We start from the raw sequence: 27,022 nt of genomic DNA, 5'->3' as shown, positions 1-27,022 counted from the left end.
TGATGCTTCGTATTAAAGAACGTATTGCTAACACAAAGACCATAATAACAGCAAAACTCCAGCAAGTGTTGGCCATTTTTGTTCATCTTCCCAATGCCAAAATGGCCTAGACAAGTGGGCCAAGAATTTTGATCAGCACCAATTCTAGCGTTAAAGTCTCTGAGAATGAACAGGGGTTCTCTCTCGGGGATTTTTTGATAGTAGCTGCCAGATCATTGTAGAATTTGTCTTCCTATAAATACCAGCTTCAAAAATATTCGTGTTAACCCAGGCAAAGTTTATTTTGAATCTCCAATTCAAATCACTGGGTTTTATGACTGCTTTACTTAGGTTGAATCATGTTTTTCATTTACTTTCTTACTCTGCTTATTTATTTTGAGCAATCAGGGTTGTTCAAAAATCATAACCAGTGTCATGCATGTCCTCTGTCCTTAAATTGAGATTCAAGGGTGGATCAGAAACATTTACCCAGAGTACTCAAATTTTGTATCAGTGAAAGTGGGATAATTTAAATGGCTATTTATTGTATTTCTGTTTGTTATGAGGAAGGAGAAAATTAGTGCAACTTACTGGAGGGATACTGAAGGAATCCTCTTCTGCTTCTTGAGATAATTTTAGGTACTACCTGAAACTACTACCATAGGAAGTTTGTGGCTAGCAGTAGTTCCCAACCTTGGTTCCTCAGAAATCCTCACAGAAATCCTGAGCACTAGCACAACTAGTGGTGAAAGTTTCTGAAAGTTTTTGTCCAAGAACATCTGGGGGCCCAAGATTGGGAACCACTGGACAGGAATATGAGGTATGTCCCTGAAATGTTGGCAAGACAACCACCTCTCCTCCTCCATTCACTATTTGCCCCAGTTTAGAGGCTGTCTTCACAGCTTTAAGATTTAAAATTTGCATTAAGAGATATATACAAGAGAAGCTGAAATTCTTAAAATGATGAATTTTGCACTGGCTAGAATTCTTCCAGTGACTTATGTGTACAGAAGTTTATAACTTGATGCAGTGAATTATGGCATTGACTAATGAGACACTGGTCTTATTTGCACTTGTGTAATCAATAGATCCCTGAAAATAATGTCAGGACTTATTATAATTCTTTAGGCTACAGTCCTGTTCAAACCTACATGAGAGTAAATTTCATTGAGCTCTATGGGATTTCCTTCAGAGTAGACATACAGTTTACACTCTTAAAGTGCTTTAATGAAATTGTCCTTTGTTTTAACTAGTAATTATCTTGACTATTTCTGCTCTAAGAAGCTTTATTATTAGCTTGATTTTAGCAAAGCCTCAATTTAAACATATTATTTTGTATTTGCTATAGTAAATTAAGTTTGCCATGGTAAGGTATAACTACTTGCTATCTCCAATACTTTGTTTTCCTCCATCAGATATACTTAGTCTATCTTTTCACTCACACATCCCACATCCTAGAACTAAAGTATGGTGTAATAGTTTTCCATGCACCAAACAAAAACAAAAACAGTCTAAAATGTGCACTGATAAAATAATTCTATGATAAATCCATTTTAAATAAAAGTTGAGCCTTACAGTTGTTCTTAGCTTATAAAAAGAAAGACACACCAAATCAGTTTTGCTTGTAGCACATTATTAGAAACACGAGAAGCTGCCACAGAGAAAGGAAGTCCTTTAGCTTTTTTCCTTTTTTTAATCTTAGAATACCCCCTAAGATTGTCCTCTTGTTCATAGCAGGAATCCTGAAATGCTGCTCTGAGAATTGTTCATAATTAGAGATGGAGGTGTTCATATACGAATATAAATATCCTCACGCAGCTGGAGTTAATGAGGGTCCCGCCCCGGGGCTGGACTGTCCACTCATGTATACACTCCAGGCAAGGGGAGGGAAGATGAGTCTCCCTGCCAAGTGGCCAGCCAAGCTGGAAGAGAGTGGCACTCTGGAAGTGATTGGAAGGATAAGCGAGGGCACCGCTGCCGAATGCATGAGTGGGCGGTCCAGGATGTGTGAATTTAGGATGTGTGAATCAGACCTCAAAGGAGATGAAGATCATCATGGGCATATCATGTTCTTGGCATAATTTTGGCAAAAAGCCTTCAGATTTTATTATTATTATTTTTTAAAAAAAACATGTTTCTATCCTCTAAGTTTCGGCAATTGGAAATCTAGGATTTTTGGAAAGTGTGCTTATGTGCTAACTCCCTGTTGATTGTTCCAGAAAACTGGAAGGAGATTCAATCTGTTCCTGAAGCGACGTCTCAGGGTAAACCATTGATAACGCAATAGCGCTAACAGCTTGGATGGCTGCAGTGATAACAAGCTTCACCATGTGATGTCTCTAGTTAATTGGGAACAAGATTTGCAAGCTGACACATACTCAAACAGCTTATATTTCTTCATTCTTCTCTGGTAGTTTATAAACAATGGCAAAGTTTAAACTAGGCAGAATTTGATCCAGAAAGGAAGAGAGAACTATTAGTCTTCCTTCCTTAAAAAAACACACACACACACCTATGATTGTCCCCACCCAGCAGCTGTTCCCACACTAGTATCCTTCAGGTCAGCCATGCTGGCTGAGAATTATAAGAGCTGGAAGACACCAGACTGGAAAGGCTATCCTATTCTTGTTGAACTTGGTGACCAGAAGCAGGCTCTGCCTACATATCGATCGTTACCAAATTACATGACCGTGAAGACTCAGTATGTGATTGTTAAATCTGACAGTTTTACAGTGGTGCCTCGTTAGACGATTGCCTTGTGGATGAAAAACCCACAAGATGATTGGTTTTTGTGATCACTATGGTGCCTCGCAAAATGTTTTTTTTCTATGACCGTGCTTCGCAAGACTTTTTTTTAGACTGATGCTTTACAAGACTTTTTTTTTTAGACTGCTGCTTCGCAATACTGTTTTTTTTTTTTGAGACCGATGCATAAGGAACTTCGCAAGATGATTTTTTCACAAGACGACAATTTTTGTGGAATGAATTAAAATCGTCTTGCGAGGCACCACTGTATTCTGAAAAATTTGGATTAGGGTGGACTTGCTACAGGATGCTAGACTATTTTACTTCTAGGGAAAAAAAAGCTATTCAAATACTAAGGAAGGCTAGAACTTTACAGATGTTTATTTGTATGAATAGAATGAGTGTTTGCAGTTGCCATAACAGGCCTAGTCCCTGCTTACAACTATTTCTATGCATTAGGTCAATATTTGTGTGGTGACCATGTGCACAGATGATACATACAATAACCCTATTTTCCCCCAATGTTTAGTCTATGGACATCTCATCATAATATGTAAACATATTCTGAACAGAACTTCAGTACTGTGTCCCTGTGTACTAAGGGAAAGCCTTTAGAAATAATAGGTGTGGAACTGAATTGTTTGACCCTGAGGGATTATCTTGCAAATCGATTTATTCAAAATATTTCTGTCCCTCTTCTGCACAGAAATAAAAGTGTTCAAAGATACATATATAAATATATCAAAAACCAAATTAAAAATGTCATGAATCCAACTCACCAGCTAGAACATCCAGCTATTAAATTATGTGTTGACTCCCCAGCAGTTGATTCTGGTTCACTCTACCAACTGGATTTCAACCAATTTAGCTGTGATGATACAAACAATTCTAAACCAATTCATAATAGATTATGTTGCCTCCTTTATTTACTACATCTATACCCCATTTTTCATAAGAGATAGTGCTCTAGGTAGCTTATTGACTTTTCTAAAGAATAAAAACAGATAAAACTGTGTTTAACTAAAAAAGTAATAGAGTCCTAAAAACAAGTGCCACTGTAAAACCATTAAAATTAAGTGAATACATTACAGATCCTTAAAAACAGCAGTGGATCATGATTTTAAAAAAAGCACAGAAGGGCTGGTTTCATATGCCAATCTAAAATTATGTGCTTTTATTCCCTTCTTCATATCAATCAGAATGGGAAAAGTCTGCAACTCAGAAGGGATTGCATTCAGTAGTCTGTGAGCCACACAGGAGAAGGCCCTCTCTCACATTCTTGTTAGGCAGGCTTCTGAAATTGTTAATATTTGACCCTGCTACCCCAAAATGTTTCAACTAGGAGCAGATGTTATACATGGAGGCAGCAACCTAGATCTGTCTGTCTCACTGCAGACATTGTGGCGACATGGAGATTGTAAACTATCTTGTTGAATTTTTCACTGTGAATAAGAAGCAGTAATAATAATAGCTTTTTGCACTAGAACATACACTGTTTTTTGTGGCAAGGCCTACTGTTGCAGATGGCATTAACTCTCAGGAATCTCAGAATAACAAATTTAGGAATTTGTTTGGAATACCCACCAATCCATAAATACCCCAAGGAAATAACAGCATGAAAATCTAAAATGTAGATTAACCAATCCACAAACACAAGAAACAATCATGCAATAAAACCATGTTGAAATCAGATTAAAAGTGGAAACCTAGCTTTACTCATAACAACCTTAAATCAGTTGCCACACCTTTTTCATCACAGCAACACTGCATGTGAGGTCTTGCAGTAGTACAAACCTCCAGGTTAAGACATCAATTGTGTCAAGGAAATCCGAGTATTGTAACTGTCCATCTATTCATACAGTAAGTCTAAGAAGCCTTGAAAGACCACCAGCGGCTGAGGATTGGTAGTCCCAAAGCCTTGTAAGGAACCTTCTTGGTTTTTCAAAGAAAACAGAGATTTCTCTGAGGAAGCTAAGAAAAACCAGACCAAGCAGGAAATGAGCATTTACATCTTATGCCATGTCATAGTAATGTTCTTCTAAATATGTCAAACACACAGCTTTCCATGCAAATCCATGCAAAACTACACATTTTACCAAAGTTGTTCCCACTTGTGTTCTCACATAACCTGTCAGCTAGATGTTGCTGAGCATCTGTTGCTTTCCTAAACCTTGATATGAAAGGTTTATTTTACTTTCCATCACCCTGCTGTGCTTCCTGCTTTCACATTTTGCATCTCTGCCATTTTTACAACAAAATGTTACTGTTTTACAATACAAAATACACCAGGACTGCATTATCTGCTTCTGCAATATTTACAGTGGTTTCTAAAAACCAACGTTCAGGCAAAAACTACAAGTGGTTTAGAGACAGATAGCATTTGTCATTGTTGTTCTAATCAGTGTTGTATAATGTGTCCTGCATATGTAAGATTCAGTTGCAACTGGTTTTAGATGCTGTTGTTTCATGAATTTCATTCAAAGAAGCACATGTCTTGACAGTGGTTTAGGTACAAATTAAGTGTGCTTTAAGTGTGCTCATGCATGGAGGGCTCAGTGGGCTCAGTGACTGGATTTATATTAGATGGAAGACTGATAGAGGAGTGCAAATACGAGGACGTGTAAAGCAGAAGGGAGAAGAGTACTAATACATTACAAAAAATGAAATTGTAATTAATGTTTTTCCACATTTTTTTCATAATGAAAAGAAAATTCATTATGGCCATAAACTTCTTCAGAACTGGAAGATGGAGTATCTGAAACAATTGAAAGGCATACAGGTTGGGGTCTTTTTACAAAATTTATGAGCAGCTGCAAATTAATTACAATGTATGTTCTCTAGATTGACAAGCGGCATGAAAGCAAGGACTCAGTTTTCTTCAGAGATGGTATCCGGCGAATAGACTTCATACTTTCGTATGTGGATGATCCAAAAGCAGAAAGTGAAAAAAAAGCAGTAAGTGTCTTATTACATTAGAGCTTATGAAAGAACAACTTGGGAAATAAGTCAACCCAGAACAGAGAATGCCTGGTGACTGATTGTACTCTGCCCTCCCCACATCAGGAGGAGATCGGCATTGTCTCCCAGTGATCTGTCCCTTAATATCATAGGGATCCCATTTTCAGTGGAAAGAAAGATATGGAATGATGGTTGCATTGAAAAAAGGGAGTTTCTTCTAGAGCTGAGAATCAATTTTTCAGTGATAAGAATGGAGTTACCTTTCCTAGTTCTAAAGAAAGACTGTCTGCGAAAGGAAATTACTTACTGGAAACAAGAGCAGGAATTCCCCTCCAAGCGCATGGGGAAGCAACTTTCTCCAACACTAACAATCTCCTGCCTTGTAAGTTGATACCATGCCCCTTTAATTGTAGCACTTTTCACTGCAAGTGGAAAGAACGTTACTTTATCTATTTTAATGTTATCTATGTTATCTGCTAGTGCCTGTATACAGTGGGGTCTTGACTTGAGAACTTAATCCGTATTGGAAGACGGTTCTCAAGTCAAAAAGTTCTCAGGTCAAATCTGCATTTCCCATAGGAATGCATTGAGAACCATTTGATCTGTATCTGCTCTTTTCCGTCCATAGAAACTAATGGGAAGCTGCTATTCTGCCTTCGACCACTAGAGAGAGATATTTTGTTTCTTTTTTTCTTAGGTCAAGAAAGGTTCAGGGAAGGCAGGGAAAATACAGTCCAGGCAGTACCAGGCAGTCTGAAGACTGTCTCCCAATCCACTCTCTAAACGCTGGGAGGAGTGAGGAAGCAGACAGGCACCCTTTTCACTGGCCAACAATTAACTGAAAGTTCAAATTTTGCACTTTCTCTGCCTCCCCCGTGGGTTTTTTTCAGTTCGTAACTCAAATCTAAGTATGTAAGTCAAGTCAGTATTTTCCTATGAGAGTGGTTTGTAAATCAAAATGTTCTTAACTCGAGCCGTTCTTAAGTCAAGACCCCACTGTATGTGTTTCTATGTGTCATATAATTGTAATGAACTTTTTAAAATTAAGATGTGCCCACTGTTGCTAGTTTAGTCACAATAATAATTATTTACTCTCAAACAAATTATTGCAAACCTCCTCTACTTCCCACATGATGTTACTATATCATTGATTGTACTGTTCTGTGAGGCTGGAAAGTACATTAGAATTGTTTTATTGCCTTTTAAATATAGATTCTGAAATGGAAATAGGGAAGGTAACCGCATCAAGATTAAATAAGATGGCATTTGGTTGCAGTTCCTCTTAGTTTTTTTTTGAGATTGAATTATAAGCCTGGCTGGATAAAGCTGGAATATATCTTTTAAAATTACTCATAATACCAAAAGGAATAATATCTAGCTTTTGACACAGGATATGAAATTCATAGAATTTTCTCTCAACTTAGTGCTGTCACTAGTTCTCTTGAACAACAGCATAGCATACTCAGTTAACAGGAATTTGTCATCCTTTTAAGTAGGCATACACATTAGGATTCAGAAATGTTTGGAATTCTCTGAATAATGTCATATTCAGATATTTCCAAATATATCCGAATCCAAATTCAATAATATAGTAAGGAATAAGATTTAGTATTAATAGATTCCTAGATTAATATGTTACAAATCAACTGGGAAATATTCTGTTAGGTTTAGGCCCTCTTTTAAAGCATCCACATTGCCTCCCAGTGATATCATAGGCGTTCCATTTTCAGGGAAATATGATTTTTTCCTCCTATATAGACAAATACATTAAGTTAATAGATTTTGTGTGTCTCTCTCTCTGTCTCTGTGTGTGACTTTTATTGCAATGGTTTGTGTTCTGCTATAGAAGAATCAGATCATTCTTGTTTGGGCGGAGTCTGCAGGCAGTATGAAATATGAGTGAGGCTGAGGAGGTAGGCACTTGGGGAGGGCAGCAGAAATGCTACCTGAACCCACTGCAGCAGCTTCTGCTGAAAGAAGTGGGAGAGGGAGATGAGAGGGAGATGAAAAGAGAACTACTTCTGTGGGAACCAACTCAGCTGCTGTTCAGCACTGACTCTGTGAAAGGGCAGCAGGCAGCACTACAGGATGTATATGTGTTTCTTCCAGAGAGGTGGCAGAGGAGCCTCTGGTTGAAAGTGGGACAGTTAGGAGTCACCCTCAGACATATTCCGGTGATATCTTTGCCAGGGCAAGGGACCAAAAAAGGCACTTTTCTCCCAAAGAGCTGGTGTGCCAGAGAAGGACAAGGGCAGTATCAGGACTGTCACGGTCAGCTTTGTGGTTGGAAAAGAGGTTGATGGAAAGCACCAGCTGTTGCTTTCCATATGAATACCATGCAGGTCCATCATATTCAAAGAAGGTTTTACCCCAGGCCCCATTCCAAGCAAATGTCTTCTGTGCTCCCAATGGCTTACAATTAAGGTAGTAAGAGAGCCCGCAGGCTTACAGTCTAAAATGTGAGGCCCAAGAGAAGTGCTATGGAGATAACTGCTCTCCTGTTCCAATTGTAACAAACCAAGCATGACTTTTAATAAAGGATAAACATCAGAGGCAGCTCATGACTTAATTTGGGGTGGTGATGGTGCTCTCAAAAACTTAGGGATGAGGTATCCTCCCCTCTTTGGACCACAGACCGACCACCTATGCCACATCTGATAGAACTGCAGTGATTTTTGTACCTAATTCACATCCTTCCAATCATTCTTTTAAAGCCCCTATCTGTAGAAAGAGGCTTCATGAATTTTGAGGACAGTTTACCAAATTAGGCCACAGTCTGGGCTAATGTAAAAAGTCATTGCCTCCGTTCTGCCAGATGCAAAGGCACTCTCTGCCTCTGCCGATCTATACTGAAAGAACTTTCAGTTCAGCTGTGTATGGATGGGTCCAGTAAAGCTGAAAATATTGAGGTTCTTCTTTGTGGTCTCTGTGAATGCACACTATAGGGTTTAATCTGCACCTGCACAGAGGTTTCTGGACTATTCTAGAGCTTTAGCATGCATTCACCAGGACCGCACCCCCCAGTACATGTGGCCCACCTGTCCTGGCGATTGCTTCAGTTCCTTTTTGCCTCAAAACTTCCACTGAGGTTCCATCTCACGACGAGCTCTCTGTTTGCTACTTGCTTTCATTTCTTCCTAAAGAGTAAAATACAGAGAGAATACAGTAAGAGACTTTTTGAGCTGTTTCTTCCTCTCCTGACCACTTTCCCTTCCCTTTTCCTTCCACCTTTTATGGCACCCATAGCCCCATTTAAATGCTGCGCTTCATACCCAAAGAAAATTCCCCATTCAGATGGACATGACTTGTGCCTTGGGGAATCACAACAACCATCTTCGTGTCTGATCTGCAAATACTTTACAAAACAGACTCTCAAACTATGACTACAATGCCTGAGATCCCTTCTTTGGGAACAGTCACTTCTCCCATCACAGAACGCCATGGACATCTCTCAAACCATCCATTCCCAAGACGTACCCATCAAAGTGCCTACTTCCTCTCTGACACAGAAGTCTGTGCCTTCTAAATCGAAGTCCAAGACCATGGCTAAATCTAAGTCTTCAGGACCGTCAACTAAGTCCACACCAATACTGAAGCCTCCTTTGATATTGGACCACTGTAACCCTAAGAAGTCTAAGAAATCTTCTTTAGATTCTCAAGCCTCCAAGAGCATCAGCGGGGAAATCAACACTGGCAATTCCTCTCCAGGACCGACCAACCGTCTGTCTCAATGTTTCTGATGATGACTTCATACCACCACCATCGGGTCAACCATCTTCTCCACTTCTTGCCCAATCTCCATCTTGGGCCAACACCTACGCAGAAGTGACAGTCATATCGCACTCAGCACATTTGAGCCCCAAGTCAATGGGTTGCTCTTCCACTGTGTGTGATTTGGAGTCACCATCTATTTTAGCTTCACTGTCTCTTCTGAGAAAGCGTTCTAGAAACACCAGAGGCTTGCTGATCCGATGTCGACCTTGCACAACCTCCAATCTCTACGGGGTTGCAGGCATCACATGATTCTCTGACTCGGTATCATCACCCAAAATGAGTCATGATAATACGAGACGTATTACGAACCTCCACCTAAATGCCATTGATATCGAGCGTATCAATACCAGCATCCCAATACCGGTCCCTACATCAAGCCTCATCGCTCCCGGTATGCATACCTTTACCCATCAGATGAATCAGGCTCGGCGTCCCCTCCTCAGTACTGCCTATAGTCCCATGAATATTACCAACCTTCATCTGATGATGATACCGTACCTCCACCTCCGGTACTGAAGCTCTACAAATCCTCTCGGAATAGGAGTCATTCCGCACAGCCCCTGATAGGGCAACAGCCATTGATACAAAGCAATCCCAACCATCTTCTCAGGTTCACCCACCATCTACTGAGGCTGCCATGTTATCACAGGTCCACACATCTTCTGTTCAAGTAACAACTACCTGTGCTGGACCTCCACCTCCACCTCTGGACACTAATCAGCCTCACCAGACAAAACGTCATAAACTTTGGCAACCTACATCTCGTTCCTTACTGCCTCAACATATTGCAGACAAACCTATTCGGTATCAGCCAGAGCTTCATTCTACCATCTCTGCCTCCCCATATCAGCAACCTTCTCCACCATCATCTCCACAGTCTTCTGATTCAGACACCTCTGACTCTTTACTGCCACAATATTCGCCTCCAAATTTACCGACACCAGACTGATGTAGTAGATGCCACCATCCCCTCTCCCTCTGAGGATTTTTCATCCTATTTGCAGCTTGTTTGCCGCATTGCCAAGGTTATGAACCTAGACGTCCAACAACCAACCCAGTCGAAGTCTAATAAAGTTTACGAAGACATTAATGAGGACCAAACACCACCACTCTGTATGAATTTCATTCCATCACTTATAAAATTAATCCAACAATAAAGGTCTAAACCTTCTTCTGTACCACAAATGTCTCGAAGAGTTGAGAATCTATACAAAATTCATGGCGATAATACCACCTTCCTTTCTAAGCACCTGCCTTCAAATTCTGTCATTGTGGATGCTACCCAGAACAGAGTGTGCAATCACTCCAATACTACCCCTAACAATAGAGGGTAGAAAACTACATATAAATGGATGCAGGGTTTATTCTCTTGCATCATTTACCCTCTAAGCCGATAACTATCTTGCAGCCATGGGAATATACCATTTCCTCTGGAATAAGGCTCTGCTGTCTCTCCAGTCAGCTCCTGGTAACTATAGGGCTTGTGGCCTCGCTTTCCATCAAGAGGCCATGGCTCTAGCACTGAAAGTCATACAGGTGACCCTCTCTCTTCTCACGGATCTGGGCCTGAAAGTCAACAAAGAAAAATCTATTCTGACTCCATCGCAAAGAGTAGACTACATTGGTGCCATTCTGGATTCTCAATGAGCATGAGTTTTCTTACCCCAAGAGCGAGCAGCAAAACTCCATGCTCTTATTCAACCTTTCTTACTTCATGCTCTGGTCACCACACATCACGCCTAGCATCTACTCAGACTCATTGCCTCCACTACATCCGTAATTCAACATGCCAGACTAAATATATGTTCTATACGGGCATGGTACCCTCTTCAATCCCATGTCAGATCCACCTTCAAAGCTCCTACGAGTCAATCCAGAGCTATCAGCCCAGCTTCTCTGGTGGGACACAGCAGCAAACCTTTTCATTGGCAGACCATTTACACCCCTACAGCTAACAACTCAAGTTACTATGGACTCCAGCCCCACCAGGTGGGGAGCACATTGCAACGATTTACATATCCACGCCCCCGGCCCCAAACGGAAAAGACTGTTCATAACTGGCCATTTTCAAGGCTCTACACACATTTGAGCCCCTCATTACAAGCACAGCTGTTCAAGTCACTATGGAAAATACCACAGCACTCTTCTATATAAACAAACAAGGGAACACTCACTCGCTCCCCTTACTGTACCTTGCCATCCAACTATGGGAATGGTGCCTTGAGCATCACATTTTCCCCATTGCAGTTCACATCGCATCACAAGACAATCAGGTAGCAGATTCTGTCAGCAGGACTTGAACACAGATGCATGAATGGACCCTAGACCTGTCAGTCTTTCTTGACCTTTGCGAACTTTGGGGCACTCCTCACATAGATATCTTTACAAATTCCCTGAAATCAAAGTGCCCCCTATACTGCTCCAGAGCCGGCATAGGTCCCAGTTCCCTAGGGCAGTGGTTCTTAACCTGGGCGATATCGCCCCCCAGGGGGCAATATCATTTTTCGGGGGGTGATGGAATGAAAAGGGATGATGCAGGGTGAAGGAACAGAAGGGGCGATAAGGGGCGATGAAGCCACCATGCCGCCGCTGCCATTGAGCAAGTAATCATCACCCTCCTCCCCATGCCACCGGATCCAGAGCAGCTGGTGCTGGCAGAGGATGTGGTGCCACCAGCACTGCCGCTGCCATTGAGGAAGTTCTCATTGTTCCCCTCCCCACGGTGGTGGCATGCCACCACTGCCAGATCCAGAGCAGGTGGTGCTGGCAGTGGATGTGGTGCAGTCAGCGCCGGTGCACCGCTGCTGCCATTGAGGAAGTTATCATTGCCCCTCCCTGCCGTGGGGGTGTTTCTTTCAAAAAGGTTAAGAACCACTGCCCTGGGGACACATTGATGTTTCAGTGGACCAATCAGCTGATTTACCTCTTCACACCACTACCTCTTCTTCTTAGGACCATTGTCAAATTCTGACACAACTGCTCAAATGCCATTCTCATCGCTCTGAGGTGGCCCAGACAGTCTTGGTTCACCATGTTCTGATCAATCCCATGATCTTCATGCACCTGCCTCCCATTCCTCACTTGCTTAGACAGCACCAAGGAAGTGCTTATCATCTGGACCTCCACAGTCTCCACCTCACAGCATGGAGGATCTACTTTTAGTAAAGGCCATCTTGGCTAATGCCCGGAAGGCCTCCACAACTCAGCTTTACACTTACAAATGGGCCACTTTTCAAAAATTTGCTAATCAGCGTGGCCTCCCATTTAACCCGACAACCCTCCAAGCAGTTTTCACATTCCTTTCTTATCTATTTCAACAGCAGCTTTCCCTTTCTACCCTCAAGTTTTACATTTCTGCTGTAGTTGCACACAAACCAGGATTCAGATGCAGCACAACTCTTCCATCACCCTACAATGAAACAGTTCCTCAAGGTTTCTCCAATATGCAACATCCTAAATCCCTTCCTCCTCCAAAATGGTCTTTACATACTGTTATTCAATGCCTTATGCTTCCTTTGTTTGAATCGCTGGCTACCACATCTGAATGCTCCCTCTCCTTTAAGACTCTTTTCTTTGTAGCTATTACTTCAGCCCAAAGGGCCTCAGAACTTGCTGCTCTTCGAGTTGATCCTCTTTTCCTGAAATTTCACCCGATAAAGTTACGCTTTACCCAGATGTTTCTTTTTTTTCCAAATATTGTATTGGATTCCCACCTCAAAAAACCTATCTTTTTACCTACCTTTTTTACGTTTCTGACAACTGACTTTGAACAATCTTTCCACACACTAGATGTCAGATGAGCTCTTGCATTCTATGTGGCACGAACCTCTTCCTTTTGCAAATCCAAAAAGCTCCTTGTTACACCGCATCTTCCTCGCAGGGGCCCCCATGTCTCTTCTCAGACCATCTCCTATTTTTGGTATGCCAAAAATATCAGCACTATATTTTTGGCATAGCAATTTACCAAAAAGCCACTGCCTATCTGTATTAAGGCTCATTCCATGAGAGCTGTTGCTACTTCCACAGCTTTCCATTGAGTAGTACTTCTCCTAGACATCTGCAAGGCGGCTTCTTGGGCAACCCCCTCTATGTTTGCTGCTCACTACTGCCTTAGACCTTCAGGCTAAGAAAGATGCAGCATTTGGCAGAGCTACTCTCTTTTCTGTTCTTCCATGATGTCCCTCCTCCGGTAAGTCAACTTGTTAATCACCCTATAGTGTGCATTCACAGAGACCATGAAGAAGAAAGAGAGGTTATTTACCTGTAACTCTGGTTCTTTGAGTGGTCATCTGTGAATTCACACTTCCTGCCCATCTTCCCCTCTGCCCATCACGTCTGTCTCACTTTGATGCAGCGGTGGGTTGTTCTTAGGAAATGAGGCAATCGCCAGGACAGGCAGACCACGTGTACTGGGGGGCGGTCCTGGTGAACGCGTGCTAAAGCTCTAGAATAGTCCGGAAACCTCTGTGCAGGCACAGATTAAATCCTATAGTGTGAATTCACAGATGACCACTCGAAGAAACAGAGTTACAGGTAAGTAACCTCTTTTTTGTCAGGTAACTTGCTTACGCATCTGTCATACAGCCAAGCATGGACCTGTAATCATAGATTCATTTCAGGATGGGCTTTATTTTGCTGCTCTGTTGAGAAAAAGCACATACAGTACAAGCTGTATAAAGCTGTGCAATGATTCCTAGGGAAGACTCATATGTTCCTGCTTTTGTAAGCGCAGTGACTTGGCAAAGTTTTGCTGGCTAAGAATAGAAGCATTCTTGGGGAAGCATCTGACTGCTGCACATTTAGGAAGTCTCTGTGCTTGCTTTGTTTTGCCCAGATGTGTTAATGGGCCACTTCAACACTCATACAAAGAAAAGCCACCATCAAAACCATAAGTTTGCCAGTCCTCTGGTTTCAGCATGAATAATTACATGAGGAACTGGGATGCAATCCAAAAGTTTGTTGGATTAGGGGAAAAAACATTTTGAAAGCAAGAAAACTACTGTTGTATTTTGAAATGCAAAGAGCTTGTTAAATGTGGAACACTAATGCTTTAGTCCTAAACCCATTTAGTAGGATGCAACTCCCATGGAGTTCTGCTGAATTTAGTGATAATTCATATGTGCATTTTTGAAATGTTAATGCTTGCACAATCCTATTATGAAATCGCAGCAGCTGCCTCCTGAGAAAAAGGCTTGGAAAGGAAAACTGGCAGGTTCCCGGTTGTCACAAGAGGGCAGTTCAGATAGTATGAGCCCAAAATAGTGAACATTTGATTTATTTTGGATGTTCCTTGCTGCAAACTAAAAAGAAGGACAATGAGAGACAGGTATAAAGAACATTTCAGTGTTTTCAAGATGAACAGATTTGCCCTATCTTCTTCATCAGATATATGAAATTTTGTCTTCCACTGGTTGACAGTGTGACCTACCTCACAGTGCTGTTGTGAGGATGAAGGGGCAAGGAGGGAAACTATGTAGGTTGTCTTTACTGATGGGAAGAAATATAATGAATGTATAAATAAGTAAATAATAAAAATCTTGACAGCTGCTGTGAAGTGAGACAAGGGAAGCTGCTGCTGATGTCAATAGCAGCTTGGCTCACAAGAGCAAGCAGTTTGTGATAGCCCCACTTCTTCCCTCTGCCCCTCCGCATGGCAACTTTCTTTGAAAAAAGGGAGATTTACTGCTATTCTGTGTTGCAGTTAACATTTTGAGCCAGGGTTTGTTTGCTTGCTTAAAACCTACTGCTCTACAAGCAGATGGAGACTTTCCTCTTCAGGCAGGCTTTTCCTTAGTGACTGGTAGTCTGAGAGGGATTTTTTTAAACAATTGTTGTGCCTTGTTGCATTTAAATGTGTTTTTAGTATTGATTTTATTTACCATTTTAAAGTAATATTTGTTAAATTCTTTTTAAAAAATATTTGTATATTTACTGCTTTTGCTTTAAATATTGTCTTTTTAATGATGCAAGCCACCTTGGATCTTTTTTAAGGAGAAAGGCGGGAAACAAAGATATAAACAAACTTTTTTTCCAGTTAACTTTTTCCCCTCGTTTGAATCCCGTTATCCATAAATTGTTCATTCTTTAATTTCCTCAGCTACATAATACCACAATGAGCAAATGTTTTGTGGGGTGACGTCCTGATTTCCTTCAATCAATCTGTAAAATAGTGTGTGCTGATATTAAGCACTGCATCACTACCATTACCTTAGAAGTTAAAAATCCAAATTATTTCAAAGTGTGAGATTTTGTGTTTTTGGTGTTGACTTAACCTGTGCTGAAATAACAAAATGTCCAATGTTGTTTCACTGCAGAATCAAACCGGTAGTAATCATCACCTCAAAATGTAAGGGTGTGTGTGGACTGTGCCACTCTGTAGGAAAGCCCAAGTACTAACTCAGTAGACACAATGTTTGTTCCTGCAGGATAATAGCAAGATAGGGAGTAGCTCCTAAATTCCAGGAACTCAGAGAGTTGTATAGTTTCATGGTTCAGTGGCAATAAACTGGGGACCAGTTAGCTGGACCCAGGAAATCTAGTCTGCTGCTTGCTTCTTTATTCTGGTTCTGCCCATTAAATTGGAAGGTGGGATAGTTTAAAAATAAACTGAACTTCAGAGTGACTATGGCAGTGTAGAATTCATGAGAAATGTAATTTGTGGGTTTTTCAGAAAAGTTTGAAACAGTAGTTTTGTGTGAGACCCATGATGTAATGAACAGGCTGTAAAAAACAGTGTCTCTTTATTAATCATTTTAGTGCTAGCAACAGTCAACAGTCTTATCTGTTCCGTGAACTTCTGATAACATAAATTAACATGTATTACCTTTTTTATATAACATGTAATTAACCTTCCTCAGAACTTTAGCCACTGAACTTTGGAATTTCAGAACTTCAGTCTGCTCTCATTTATTATCTTGAGATGAAGCTGGTAGATCCACAACAGAGGAAATTCTTAAGAAAATTGTGGGTCATTGTAAATTAATACTAGTAGACATTTATTACATCTTCTGATTGCTATTTATGTCACAACTTGTGTTTTGATTGCAAATGGGATGGTGGGACATACTTTGCCTGCTCTCTTGCATGGAGTGTCATATTTCTTCAATGCAGTTTTTCCAACCTGGTGTTCAGATGTGTTTAAAATGTAGAATATTTTTTTAAAGTGTTAGAAAGTTCTTGATAGTCTTCAAAACTCTTGCTTTTTCTCCTGTGCTGTGCTATTTCTCTTCTAATTGCCCCTTGTTTTCTTTCTTGGTGGCTTTTCTGTACCTCCACCCATACCTGTACTCATCCTCATTCTATGCTAACATTCCACCTCACCTTAACAGGCAACAGTATTTATTGCCTCTCCCCTTCACTACCTCTTGTCTTCTTGTTGACAGTTTGAAGAGTCCAGGAACCCTCCACAGGAAAGCACCACTTGCATCTGCTTAGAGGACTTGTAGAAATAATAACTACCTCAGGTTTAGCTGTAGCTTTGTCACTAAGACAGGTTAGAGACAATTGCCACCCTGTAAATGAATATGAGAACAGCAGGCTATAAGTAGAGTTTAATTCTTACAGTTGTCTGAAGTTTGGTAATGATGATGTATTGTTGGAAGTACTGGCTGTACATGGTTTAGAAATTCTCTTAATTCGTTCCCACATACCTACCCTAATTCTTTTTTTTTTCTCTTCTCTTTTTCCCCCCTTCCCCTGTTTTTCTTTTTATGGCAGTCTGTGTTCTTTTTGCTTTTCCCAGCTCCTCCCTCCCACCCCACCCCTCTCTCTCTCAGTGTGTGTGTCTATGTGTGTGTTTTGTCCTGTAGTAGAAAGCATGACATGAAGCTCGTAGAGTCCCTGTTTAGAAATTAATCACTAAAATCTGCCTGCAGCTTTGTCATTAGAAAAGCTGTGACACGTAACAAATCAAGATGTTTCTTCAACCATCAAAGAGATTTTTGGTTTCTTTGATGGTTGAAGAGGTGTATTTTCCATGGGTTGTGTAACATTTTTGACTGTAGTAACTCACTCAATTAGCAAGTCTAATTAATGTTAAAAGGCAAATCAATTTTCCTTAATTTTAGAAGGATTTTTTAAATGTTATACTGTATGCTGCTATTATTTGATCGAAAAGTGAAGAGCTGTACTGTATATTTTTCTGCAGGAAAGGAGAAGAGAATTTGAGAACAATCTAGCTAAGGCAGGCTTGGAACTAGAAACGGAAGACAAGAAGGTAAAAAAGCTTTGCCTTTAAAAGTATATGGTCAGAAAAAAAGATGGTGATAAAGAATTTGCTATTTCCTAACAACAGTACATATTTTCAATGTCAGTATGCTGTTTGCTCTCCTGTAAATTTTTGACATTTGTTTGATATCAACAACATGGAAACCAATTGGAAAATAATATACTGATACAGTATCTTACTAGAGCGGTTGCAGTCTGCAACTGGGGTCCACAACTCACCATATTTTTCCGTTTATAACACATCCCCACTTATAAGACACCCCACCTCCCACTTTTCTAACCCAAAAATTAAGAAAACTTAGCTTTGAGATTTCAGCCTCTGGGCTCAGGATGGTCAGACATTTTGAATCCCTATTGAATCTGAGCCTACAGGCTCCACTTCCAATGAGGTGTGTTCCAGTTGGTTTGTTCAGCATCAGCTGACATCAGTTCCTTAAGGCTCGTGATTGGAGGAAGCTAAGTCTCCTCACTATATGAATGCAAGTTTACAGAGGGAAGGTATGTGCCATTTTGTTCGCTTCTCGGCTATCTCAGCTTACTTCTGTGTAAAAGACGCCCCTTAATTTTTAGTGTAATGATTTTAGGAAAAAGTAGTGTCTTATACATGGAAAAATATGATAGCTGTGCATTATGGCACTATGATATTCCATACTGATGTCCCTGCTATTCTCTGGCCTGCCCTTAGCAAGCCCTAAGCAGACATAGGATCAGTATTAACCAAGAGTAGGCAAAGTGTGGCCTGCAAGTTGCATGTGACTTTCAAGGTTTCACCAAGTCCACCTAGCCCTGAAACATCTGAATCTGAAGTTGAGGTTCCAGAATCATACATTCCATCCCTCAGAAGTTTCTGTGGGTTACTTAATAGGCATTTTCTTCCACTGGCCTATTTCAGCCCTTGAAGGGCCTTAAAAAAATCAAAACAGGAATAACCAACAGGAATGCTCACCTCCTACAGTGGACCCTCGACTTACGGAATTAATCCGTATTGGAATGGTGGGTGCAAGTCAAAAATTCCGTAGGTCGAGGGTCCATTTCCCATAGGAATGGATTGAAAACCATTTAATCCGTTCGAGCCAAAGAAAAAAAATCCCGGGCTTCCAAAGCTGCACCCGGTGCCCTCTGCCTTCTGTCCCCACTACCCTCTGTCTCCCGTCCCAGCAGGGACAGGAGGCAGAAGGCACCAGGGACAGGAGACAGAGGGCAGTGGGTTTAGCTTTGGAAACCTGGGAAGCCAAAAGCCGCTCTGCACCCGCTGCCAGCTTTCCGCTTTCGGGGCTTAGAAAGCTGCACTCACTGCCCTCTTGTCTCCTGTCCCTGGTGCCCTCTGCCTCCTGTCCACAGGAGGCAGAGGGCACTGGGGACAGGAGACAAGAGGGCAGCGGGGGCTGTTTTGAATTTCCCGCCCTTTCCCCCTGCATTTTGTAGGTCGAAGCTCTGGCCACAAGTCGAACTAAAATTTTGTGGCCGGAGCTTTTCGTACCTTGAAATTTCCAAAAGTAGGGAGCTTCGTAAGCCGTGGGTCCATTGTAATTTTAAAAAAAGCTGTTTAAGATTAACATGGACTTCTGAGAAGGAATTAATTAATATGACAGGTGGATGTGAAGTTCGGGGAAATATTCAGGGTGTTTAGAAGAACAGGCTGTTGCTGATATGAAAAAAGGCTAAACGACTTAATACAGAGTTATTTTTCTCAAGGCTTTGCATACTAAGTAGTTTATCATTTTTTAATATCAGCCAGCTGCTGTTTTGGGGTTTTTTGTGGGTTTTTTTGTTTTGTTTTGTTACCTTGCTGCCAATTTAAAAGAGCTATTTTGTTTAAAAGTGAAGGTGGTTAGAATTCATTGTCTGATAATTAGAAAGAGGTCCCAAATAACTGACTGTAGACTCCTTTGCAGGCTGCAGAAAAAGTCAGAAGAAACCCATCCCAGGTCCCAGTTGCAATCCCCTGTCTTTCCCTTGAGCTTTAGAACATAGCCTGCAGTATATCTGAGAAACGTCATTATGCAGATCTCATTCTGTATCTGCTGTGAATATGGTGTGTGTCACCTTCCCCTCCTACCTGCAGTCCCTGAAAACCATCCCTCTGGAGTAGATTTTTCACATGGTAGAGGGGAAGGTTGCAGTGGGGGGGGATCATTGCATGTACATGTCCTTATATTCCTGTATTTTGCTAACAGGTGTCCAGCATGAGATATAGCATTGAGCCTTTGTTAATCTTCAGCTGCAGTCATTCATTTTTCCTTTATTAAGACTACATTTTACTTTGTTTGATCCAGACTCCCCTTGAACTTCCAATGAGCAGAAGGCTTTGCTATTGTAGTAATGTGGGGTGGTGAAACTTACTCGAGCATTGCTGTTGTACAAGCTGTGATTGCTAGGCAGAAAACCTGCTGGCCATATGACATCAGGACTTGTGCAAGCAATACCATCTTGTGTGAACTACCTGAGCAGGACTTTCTTACTGCCTTTAATATTTTCTTTTAGACTTCACTGCGGCACATTTTAAGTTGTTGTTTGTCTTTATGTTCCTGTTTTGTCTATCACTGCAGACATTTATGACATTTGAGACAGAAATACCATGGATACACTGTGCATATGTGCCACGGAGAAAATGACTGGCAGTTCTCTCACATGGTATTCTTACAGTTGTCCAGGGAGAAATAGATGGAGTTCTCCCTTGAAATTACTTTGTTTAACATCAGCTTTCCCTTTCTCACTTGCAGGAATCCGATAATGGCAAAACTTACTTTGTGAAGATTCATGCTCCTTGGGAGGTCCTCACCACATATGCTGAAGTGCTAAATATCAAAATGCCCATCAAGGAAAATGATATTCCTTGTACCACTGAAAACCCCTTCGAGTGCTTATTTTCGCCTTTTAGGCTACCTGAGATTGTGATGCACCCAGAACCAGATTACTTTACTGCCCCATTTAGCAAGGAAAAGCAAGAACTCTACCTCATTGATGATGAGAATACATTTTTCTCCCCTTCTGTCAGAAACAGAATTGTAAGTACCTTTTTGTATTTGTTTTAATATAATACCCATTTGTATGCACATACAGTTGAAAGGGTAGGTATATATACTATATGAGAAGATATACGTCTGTTTTTCTGTATCTATGCAAGGCTATATATGTCAAGCAAGACATGATTGGTTTATGTGGAGAAAATTCTACATAACATGAGAAGATTAGGCTGATTTACAGTGAAATATTTCAGTATATAAATCAGTAGATAATCCACTGAAAATTCAGCTAAAATGTCTCTAATCTGACAGACTATGGAGAAGAGAATAAGAATATTCTGTTTGCACATAATGTAGTGAAATATTCTTAAGTGCTCAAGAAAAGGAGTAATTTTAAACCGGTGATGGATTCCCCCCTTTTAGGTTTTCTATATTTTAACAAGGTGCCCATATGGAACAGAGGAAGGGAAGAAAAAATTTGGCATCAAAAGACTGTTAAACAACGGCACCTATGCTGCAGCTTACCCTCTTCACGATGTAGGTATTTTAATCATTTTTTCTTTCAATTGTTTATTTCCTACGACTGTCCCCCACAGAATCTTTGCAGTATTTAAACTTCATTGCCTTGTAGCAGACATAATATGTATAATTTTGTGTAATTGTGATCATTACTGTGGAAATAAATATAGAACCAGTGTGGCGAAGTAGCTAGAGCAATGGAGAAGTGGTTAGGAAACCTGATTCAAATCTCCACTTGGCCATGGAAGCTCACTGGTAAAACATTCCTTACATATTTTAAATAGCTTGGAAAGCCTTTTCGGGTTTCTGTAAGTTGAATACAGCTTTACGGCACAGGACATAACACACTGTGAAAATAATTTGTAACATTTATGTCTTTCTATCTATTCCACAAGTTTTATATGTAAGCTCTCTCTTGCAGTCTCTCTCTTGCTCTCCCTGTGACACACATGTGTGCATGCAGGCACATAGGTGCCATCAAACCAATTCTGAGTTATGGCGACCCTTTCAGGGTTCTTCAGATTGAGAATACACAGAAGTAGTCTACCATTCCCTTCTTCTGGGGGCATCCTGGAACTGTGCAGCAAAGCTTGCACAGGCTGGCCCTACTCGCAGATATAAATATCTATATCTCATTGCTCAGAGAAAGAGAAAGAGAGAGATGGGGTCACTAATGGAGCTGGGCGACACCTTTGAAAGCCTCAAGAGCAGTGATGGCAGCAGGAAGAGGTTTGTTACTACTGCTGTAGAACTGGAATGCGTGTGCCCGTGTAGGATTAAAGTCTAATGTAAGAGTGCCCTCCAGTGGCAGACAGCAAATGCTTCAACTTTTTGGATTTTTTTCTTTCATTTATTTTACACAGTATTTTTCATAGGAACTACATTTTATATTATGAACCTAGAGCTGAATGTATTCTCCCTTCTGTGCACAGCTTGTTCTACATGATGGACGTCATCTCTTCTGTTTTTCTTTTATTTATTTGTCCATTGATGCAGTGCCAGTACTGGAGGAAGGCAAATGACCCAAAGTGTGAAAATGAAAGATACACACTGTACAGAGAATGGGCAAGGTTTCCTAGGTTTTTCAAGGAGCAGCCCTTAGATCTTATCAGGTGAGTACTTGATACTGATATAGGAACCATGTCTCTGGCTTTTGCATTACATTAAAACTATACGTCTATATTCATAGAGACATTACAAGAATCATAATTACCATTGTAAATGAAAATGCAAGAAAACCTCATATAATGTAAAAGGCCTGACTATGGATGGGTGCACTTCAATTCAAACAATTTCAACCCAGCCCACCACTGAAGTGATCAAAAATAAGGAGATTTTTTAAAGCATGTGATAACAAGCTGAATCCAACATTGCATCAGCATATATCTGCTATTACCACAGGACTTTTCTCTTTGTCTTCTCCCATCCCCATATCTCTTTGTCATAGGGTTTCCTAGCCTTATGGAGTGACTTTTGAAGTTCTACAGAGCAGTAGTAGTCTTAGAGAAAGAGGGGATATCACACACCTCCTGCTGTACTGTTGAAACTTCTCAAGTGCAGCATTATTGGGTCCAACTAGATAAGATGTGAAAGAAATCAGTTATGTTGCAGTTACAGGGAAAAATGCATTGTCTATTTATTGTAAAAATCTAGTTCAAAAACTATAGTTTTTTGACTACAATATAAACTTAACAGCATGTCTTTGGCTTTCAGCTAATAACAATACATCCAAATGTAGCCATCTGTCTTTGGATGCAATTAGTCTGTTTTGGTTTTGTTCCTGTGCTTTCTCAGGAGAGATGCTGAGTGTGTCTTGTATTTATTCATCTCATTAAATAATTTTCTTACAGGAAATATTATGGAGAGAGGATTGGTATCTACTTTGCCTGGCTGGGCTTCTACACTGAGATGCTATTCTTTGCAGCACTTGTTGGTTTAATATGTTTTCTGTATGGAGCATTTACAATGAATGAAAATATGAGTAGGTGAGTATAACATACAAGACAGATGATATCCCCCTGAACAATAGCCTGTTACCTCTACTTCTTGCCCCATGGGGGTTTGTGTTCAGACTATTTCTTCTTCTTCTTGTGTAATGTTGCACACTGTGAAAAGCTGCAGCCTGACTTTGTGAGGTGCTTTGTGAACACACTAGCTGAAGCATATGAGGAAGCATATGATTTTGATCCATAATTATGTTCACAATTATGTCTATAATTTTGACAAACAGACAGAGAGAGAGGTTCATTGTATTCCTGTGTGAAGTCAAGTACTGTTTTTTTGCTCAGGTACACCATTTAGTGTAATACTGCCTAAGACATTCTAATTCATCCTTTTTAGCAAAGAAATATGTGACCCCAGTATTGGGGGAGAAATCCCCATGTGCCCACTGTGTGATAGAAATTGTGAATATTGGTGGCTGAATTCTACGTGCGAGTCTTCACAGGTTTGTAACAATTCTTGCAATTTTATTTTCTTGCAGATAGCTTTCCAAGTATTGTTTTATTCAAACAATTATTTCTTTTTCTGTTTTAGTACTCCCATTTATTTGACAATGTGGCAACCCTCTTTTTTGCAATATTTATGGGTATTTGGGGTGAGTATGTTTGCTTGTTTCTGTAAAATATATAACTAATTCAGAAATGGGATTCTTCAGTCATGGCTAGCTTTGTTTCTGTTGAGTTTGGTGGGTCTAAACAGTTCTTCCTTATGCTTCTTAAGCAAATGCTATGGTTCAGTTGTACTTATACAAAATTAAGTATGTAGATGTGCCATAACAAATCTAACTTTGTTCAGAAATTCTGAGTGAAGAAATAAGCAATAATTTCTTTGAAGGAACTAAAATCAATAATATTTTTAAAGCAACTGAAGCTCTATATAAGCACCTAATTAGTTATAAAGGTAATGGAGAAAATATGGGACAGTGTTTTTACTGTGCTGTTTCAAGAAAAACATTTCTTACCATTATTAGTTCTTGTTGTTTCAATAATTCTCCAACTGCAGTTACACTTTTCCTGGAGTTCTGGAAGCGCCGCCAAGCTCGACTTGAATACGAGTGGGATTTAGTTGATTTTGAGGAGGAACAACAGCAGCTTCAACTGAGGCCAGAATATGAAGCAAAGTGTACCCAAAAGCGAAAGAACCCAATCACTCAGGTAATTTGGGGGAAGCTAACTTGAATATGAGAAGTCAAACAGAATTTGGAAGTAGCTGTCTGCTGAGTGAAACTCTTTTCATAGCATGGTACAAAGACCATTTGGTCTTAAGAGAGTAGGATGGAAGTATACCAGAACAGTAGTAAAGAAGTATGGTGATCTGCTGCTATTATCAAAAGACAGTGGACGTGGCATGCAGCGCAGAGCTGCTGCCATGGTAGTGCTTTGCCTGCTGGCTCGGAACTGCTGAGGTCAGGCATTTGACATGAGGGCCAAGAGAAGTGAGGTTTGGGTGGAGAGCCTTTTATCAGGCTGGCTCCCCCTAGCTCGGCCTTTTTCGTGGCATCAGCCCATCCGCCCACTGTTGAGAACTAAGAATGAGAGTAGCTGGTCGTTTCCGGGCCAGATCAGAATTTTTGATTTGCTTCCACAATTGGCACATGACAGGAAGCTGGTGTATTTTCGCCCATCCCATTCTTACTTCATGGTACAATTAGGCAATGATGGGAGGACATGTTCAATAGATCACAACTGTGGGTAGTGCAAAAATAAAAAGTGTGGGTGAGTTCCATCGGGGCACCCGAGGAAGGTGACAATTAAGCCATTTCCCTGATTGGTGGAAAAGGAGTTATACGAAAGGGGGATGGATTAAGGGAATCGACTGAGCAGCAGTGCACCTAGGGTCAAGAGACTTGGTGACTGAAGCAGTGGGGTGATTCCTGGTTTTGAGCAGCTGAAGACTCACTGGACAGAGGTTGGCGTGCTTTGGTAATAGGAACTCACCCTTGTTGGCCTGATCCAGTGAAAATGGTACACCGGAGTCAGAGGAATTCACACTATGGTAAGCCCCCTTGTGAAAGGGGAATTAAAAGTTTAAATAGTTTAATAAAGTTGTGGCCCTAGTTTTTATCCAACTCCTATGTCTCAACTCTTTATTCCGGGCTGGGCGGGCAATGGCTGTGCAAATGTTTAAGAACCAGGTGCAATTCAGTAGAGCTTAGTAAAGTGTCCACAAGAGTTGGGGAATGCTCTGAGTTGTAGTTTGGGGGAGGGGAAAACCCTAGCCTTTTCAAGCTGTTCAACTCAAGCAGCAGTACATAAGACTGACACCAGAGTTTCTGGTGACTTCAGTAACAAGAATTTTAAAACAATTGCATATCTTTCCAGTAGTAGATGGCAGTGGCTGAAGAGGAAAACTCTGATTTTCTTCTGTAGGAGTTGGTGCAGCCTTCAGAAAGAAGCATGTGTCATAGCTCTCCTGGACATTTTCCTATTGCTCCCAGATGCAGATTGCGAGTTCCATGCTGAAATGCTTCTCTGCGTGCACCTCAAACCCATGCACAGAAAAAAAGTCTACATAGAATACTTCCTGGCCCTGACATGGTAGATTTCTATCTAGACTTTTCCCCCAACATGCTGGCTTTCCAACTGTGGGGAGTATGTGTGTGAATGTGTGCACCCACACACATTCATTGACTGATTTGTGTAATGGAGGCAGTTGTGACAACCCCAGACCTACTGGAGTATGCCACACTATAGTTAAGCTGCCACCAACCATTCCCTATAAGGAGTCACACAGACCAGGAATGGATTTTTAACAAACAAAAGAACAAGGTTTATTTACATAACAAACAGGGTAAATAAAAAGATCAAGTAAATAAGATACTGTAACGTGGCTTAGTCTCAATCATACATACAACAGTTTGGTTCACACAGAACACTTTAAAGTAAAGCACAGACCCTGAACCTATCAGTTCTGGCTACCTATAAAGAAACCTGAACCTATCAGGTATGTACTAACTGACACACAGTTGTACTCAGTCTGACACACAGACTCCCACTCCTCCCTCTTCACATCAGCTCCAAATATATATACAGTACAGCTCCTCCCCCTGATGTCCCGCCTTCCACTCCCCATAGGATGGAACTTTCCCTCCAAACCCATGACAGACAGGTACCATCAGTGCTGTATGTAACAGCAGTCATTCAAGCATATGGCTCACTCACATATATTCTGCAATAAAACTGTTCTCACAGCAGTATGCTACATACTTTTTCCTGAATGTCTGAATTGTCTCTAAAATTTTGTTTATAAGCCTCTGGTCTCTAAGCTGCTAAATCTGAAAGGGGAAAATAGCAAACTTGAATGTCTAAGAACGTACTTTAGGTGGAAAAGAGGTCTCCCTGGTAAAGTCTGATCTTTATAATCCTGTCCTGGTGCTTTACGGGGTTATGTTACAATCTAGGGCAGGGAGCTAACATGACTAAATTGCCAGGAGCTGTGGTTACATTGTGATATTATGATTTTAATGTAATTTATAGTTCTATTGCAATTGTGATTTAGATTTTCAAGATTTGTGATTAAATTGGGTTCCGGGATCTGTTACATACTCATTTATTTGTTACATTTGTATCATGCTTTTTCATCATATATTGCTCAAGGTGACAAAAGCAGTAAAATGCAATGTAAAGTAATAAATATAGAAATAATCAGTTAAAGCCATAATCAGTTCTGTAAATAAAACAGAAATAAATAAAATAAAGCAAAGCAGGTAAGAGACATAAGTAAAATGAACCAACGGAAACAACCTCTACCTGTTTAATCTAATAGACTATCAGGTACTTATTCTCTAATCCTGACAAAAACACTTTTAAAAAATCTTAAAGCACCTGTTATCTTTACAGAGTGTCAAGTTTCTG

At 40.6% G+C, this 27,022-nt stretch overlaps 1 protein-coding gene across 6 annotated transcripts in view; it reads left to right on the top strand.

Annotated features, from left to right (window-relative positions):
- The window catches only part of ANO5 (anoctamin 5), an 86,142-nt gene that overhangs the window by 38,962 nt on the left and 20,158 nt on the right, over positions 1 to 27,022 (top strand). For 3 of the 6 annotated variants that reach the window (XM_072985878.2, XM_072985880.2, XM_020805575.3), the window contains 10 exons: positions 2,199 to 2,243; positions 5,566 to 5,679; positions 17,603 to 17,671; positions 20,406 to 20,690; positions 21,072 to 21,185; positions 22,164 to 22,279; positions 23,018 to 23,152; positions 23,508 to 23,613; positions 23,703 to 23,763; positions 24,171 to 24,322. In XM_072985878.2, the coding sequence (XP_072841979.2) occupies positions 2,199 to 2,243; positions 5,566 to 5,679; positions 17,603 to 17,671; positions 20,406 to 20,690; positions 21,072 to 21,185; positions 22,164 to 22,279; positions 23,018 to 23,152; positions 23,508 to 23,613; positions 23,703 to 23,763; positions 24,171 to 24,322 (1,197 nt within the window). The remainder of the gene's footprint in view (positions 1 to 2,198; positions 2,244 to 5,565; positions 5,680 to 17,602; positions 17,672 to 20,405; positions 20,691 to 21,071; positions 21,186 to 22,163; positions 22,280 to 23,017; positions 23,153 to 23,507; positions 23,614 to 23,702; positions 23,764 to 24,170; positions 24,323 to 27,022) is intronic. The other 3 variants (XM_072985879.2, XM_072985881.2, XM_078383087.1) reach the window with 1 other exon arrangement.

Source organism: Pogona vitticeps, chromosome 1 (genome assembly GCF_051106095.1).
Source record: "Pogona vitticeps strain Pit_001003342236 chromosome 1, PviZW2.1, whole genome shotgun sequence".
Classification (NCBI taxonomy): Eukaryota; Metazoa; Chordata; class Lepidosauria; order Squamata; family Agamidae; genus Pogona; species Pogona vitticeps.
Note: the sequence above shows the minus strand (reverse complement) of the source record. Positions and strands in the feature narration are given on the sequence as shown.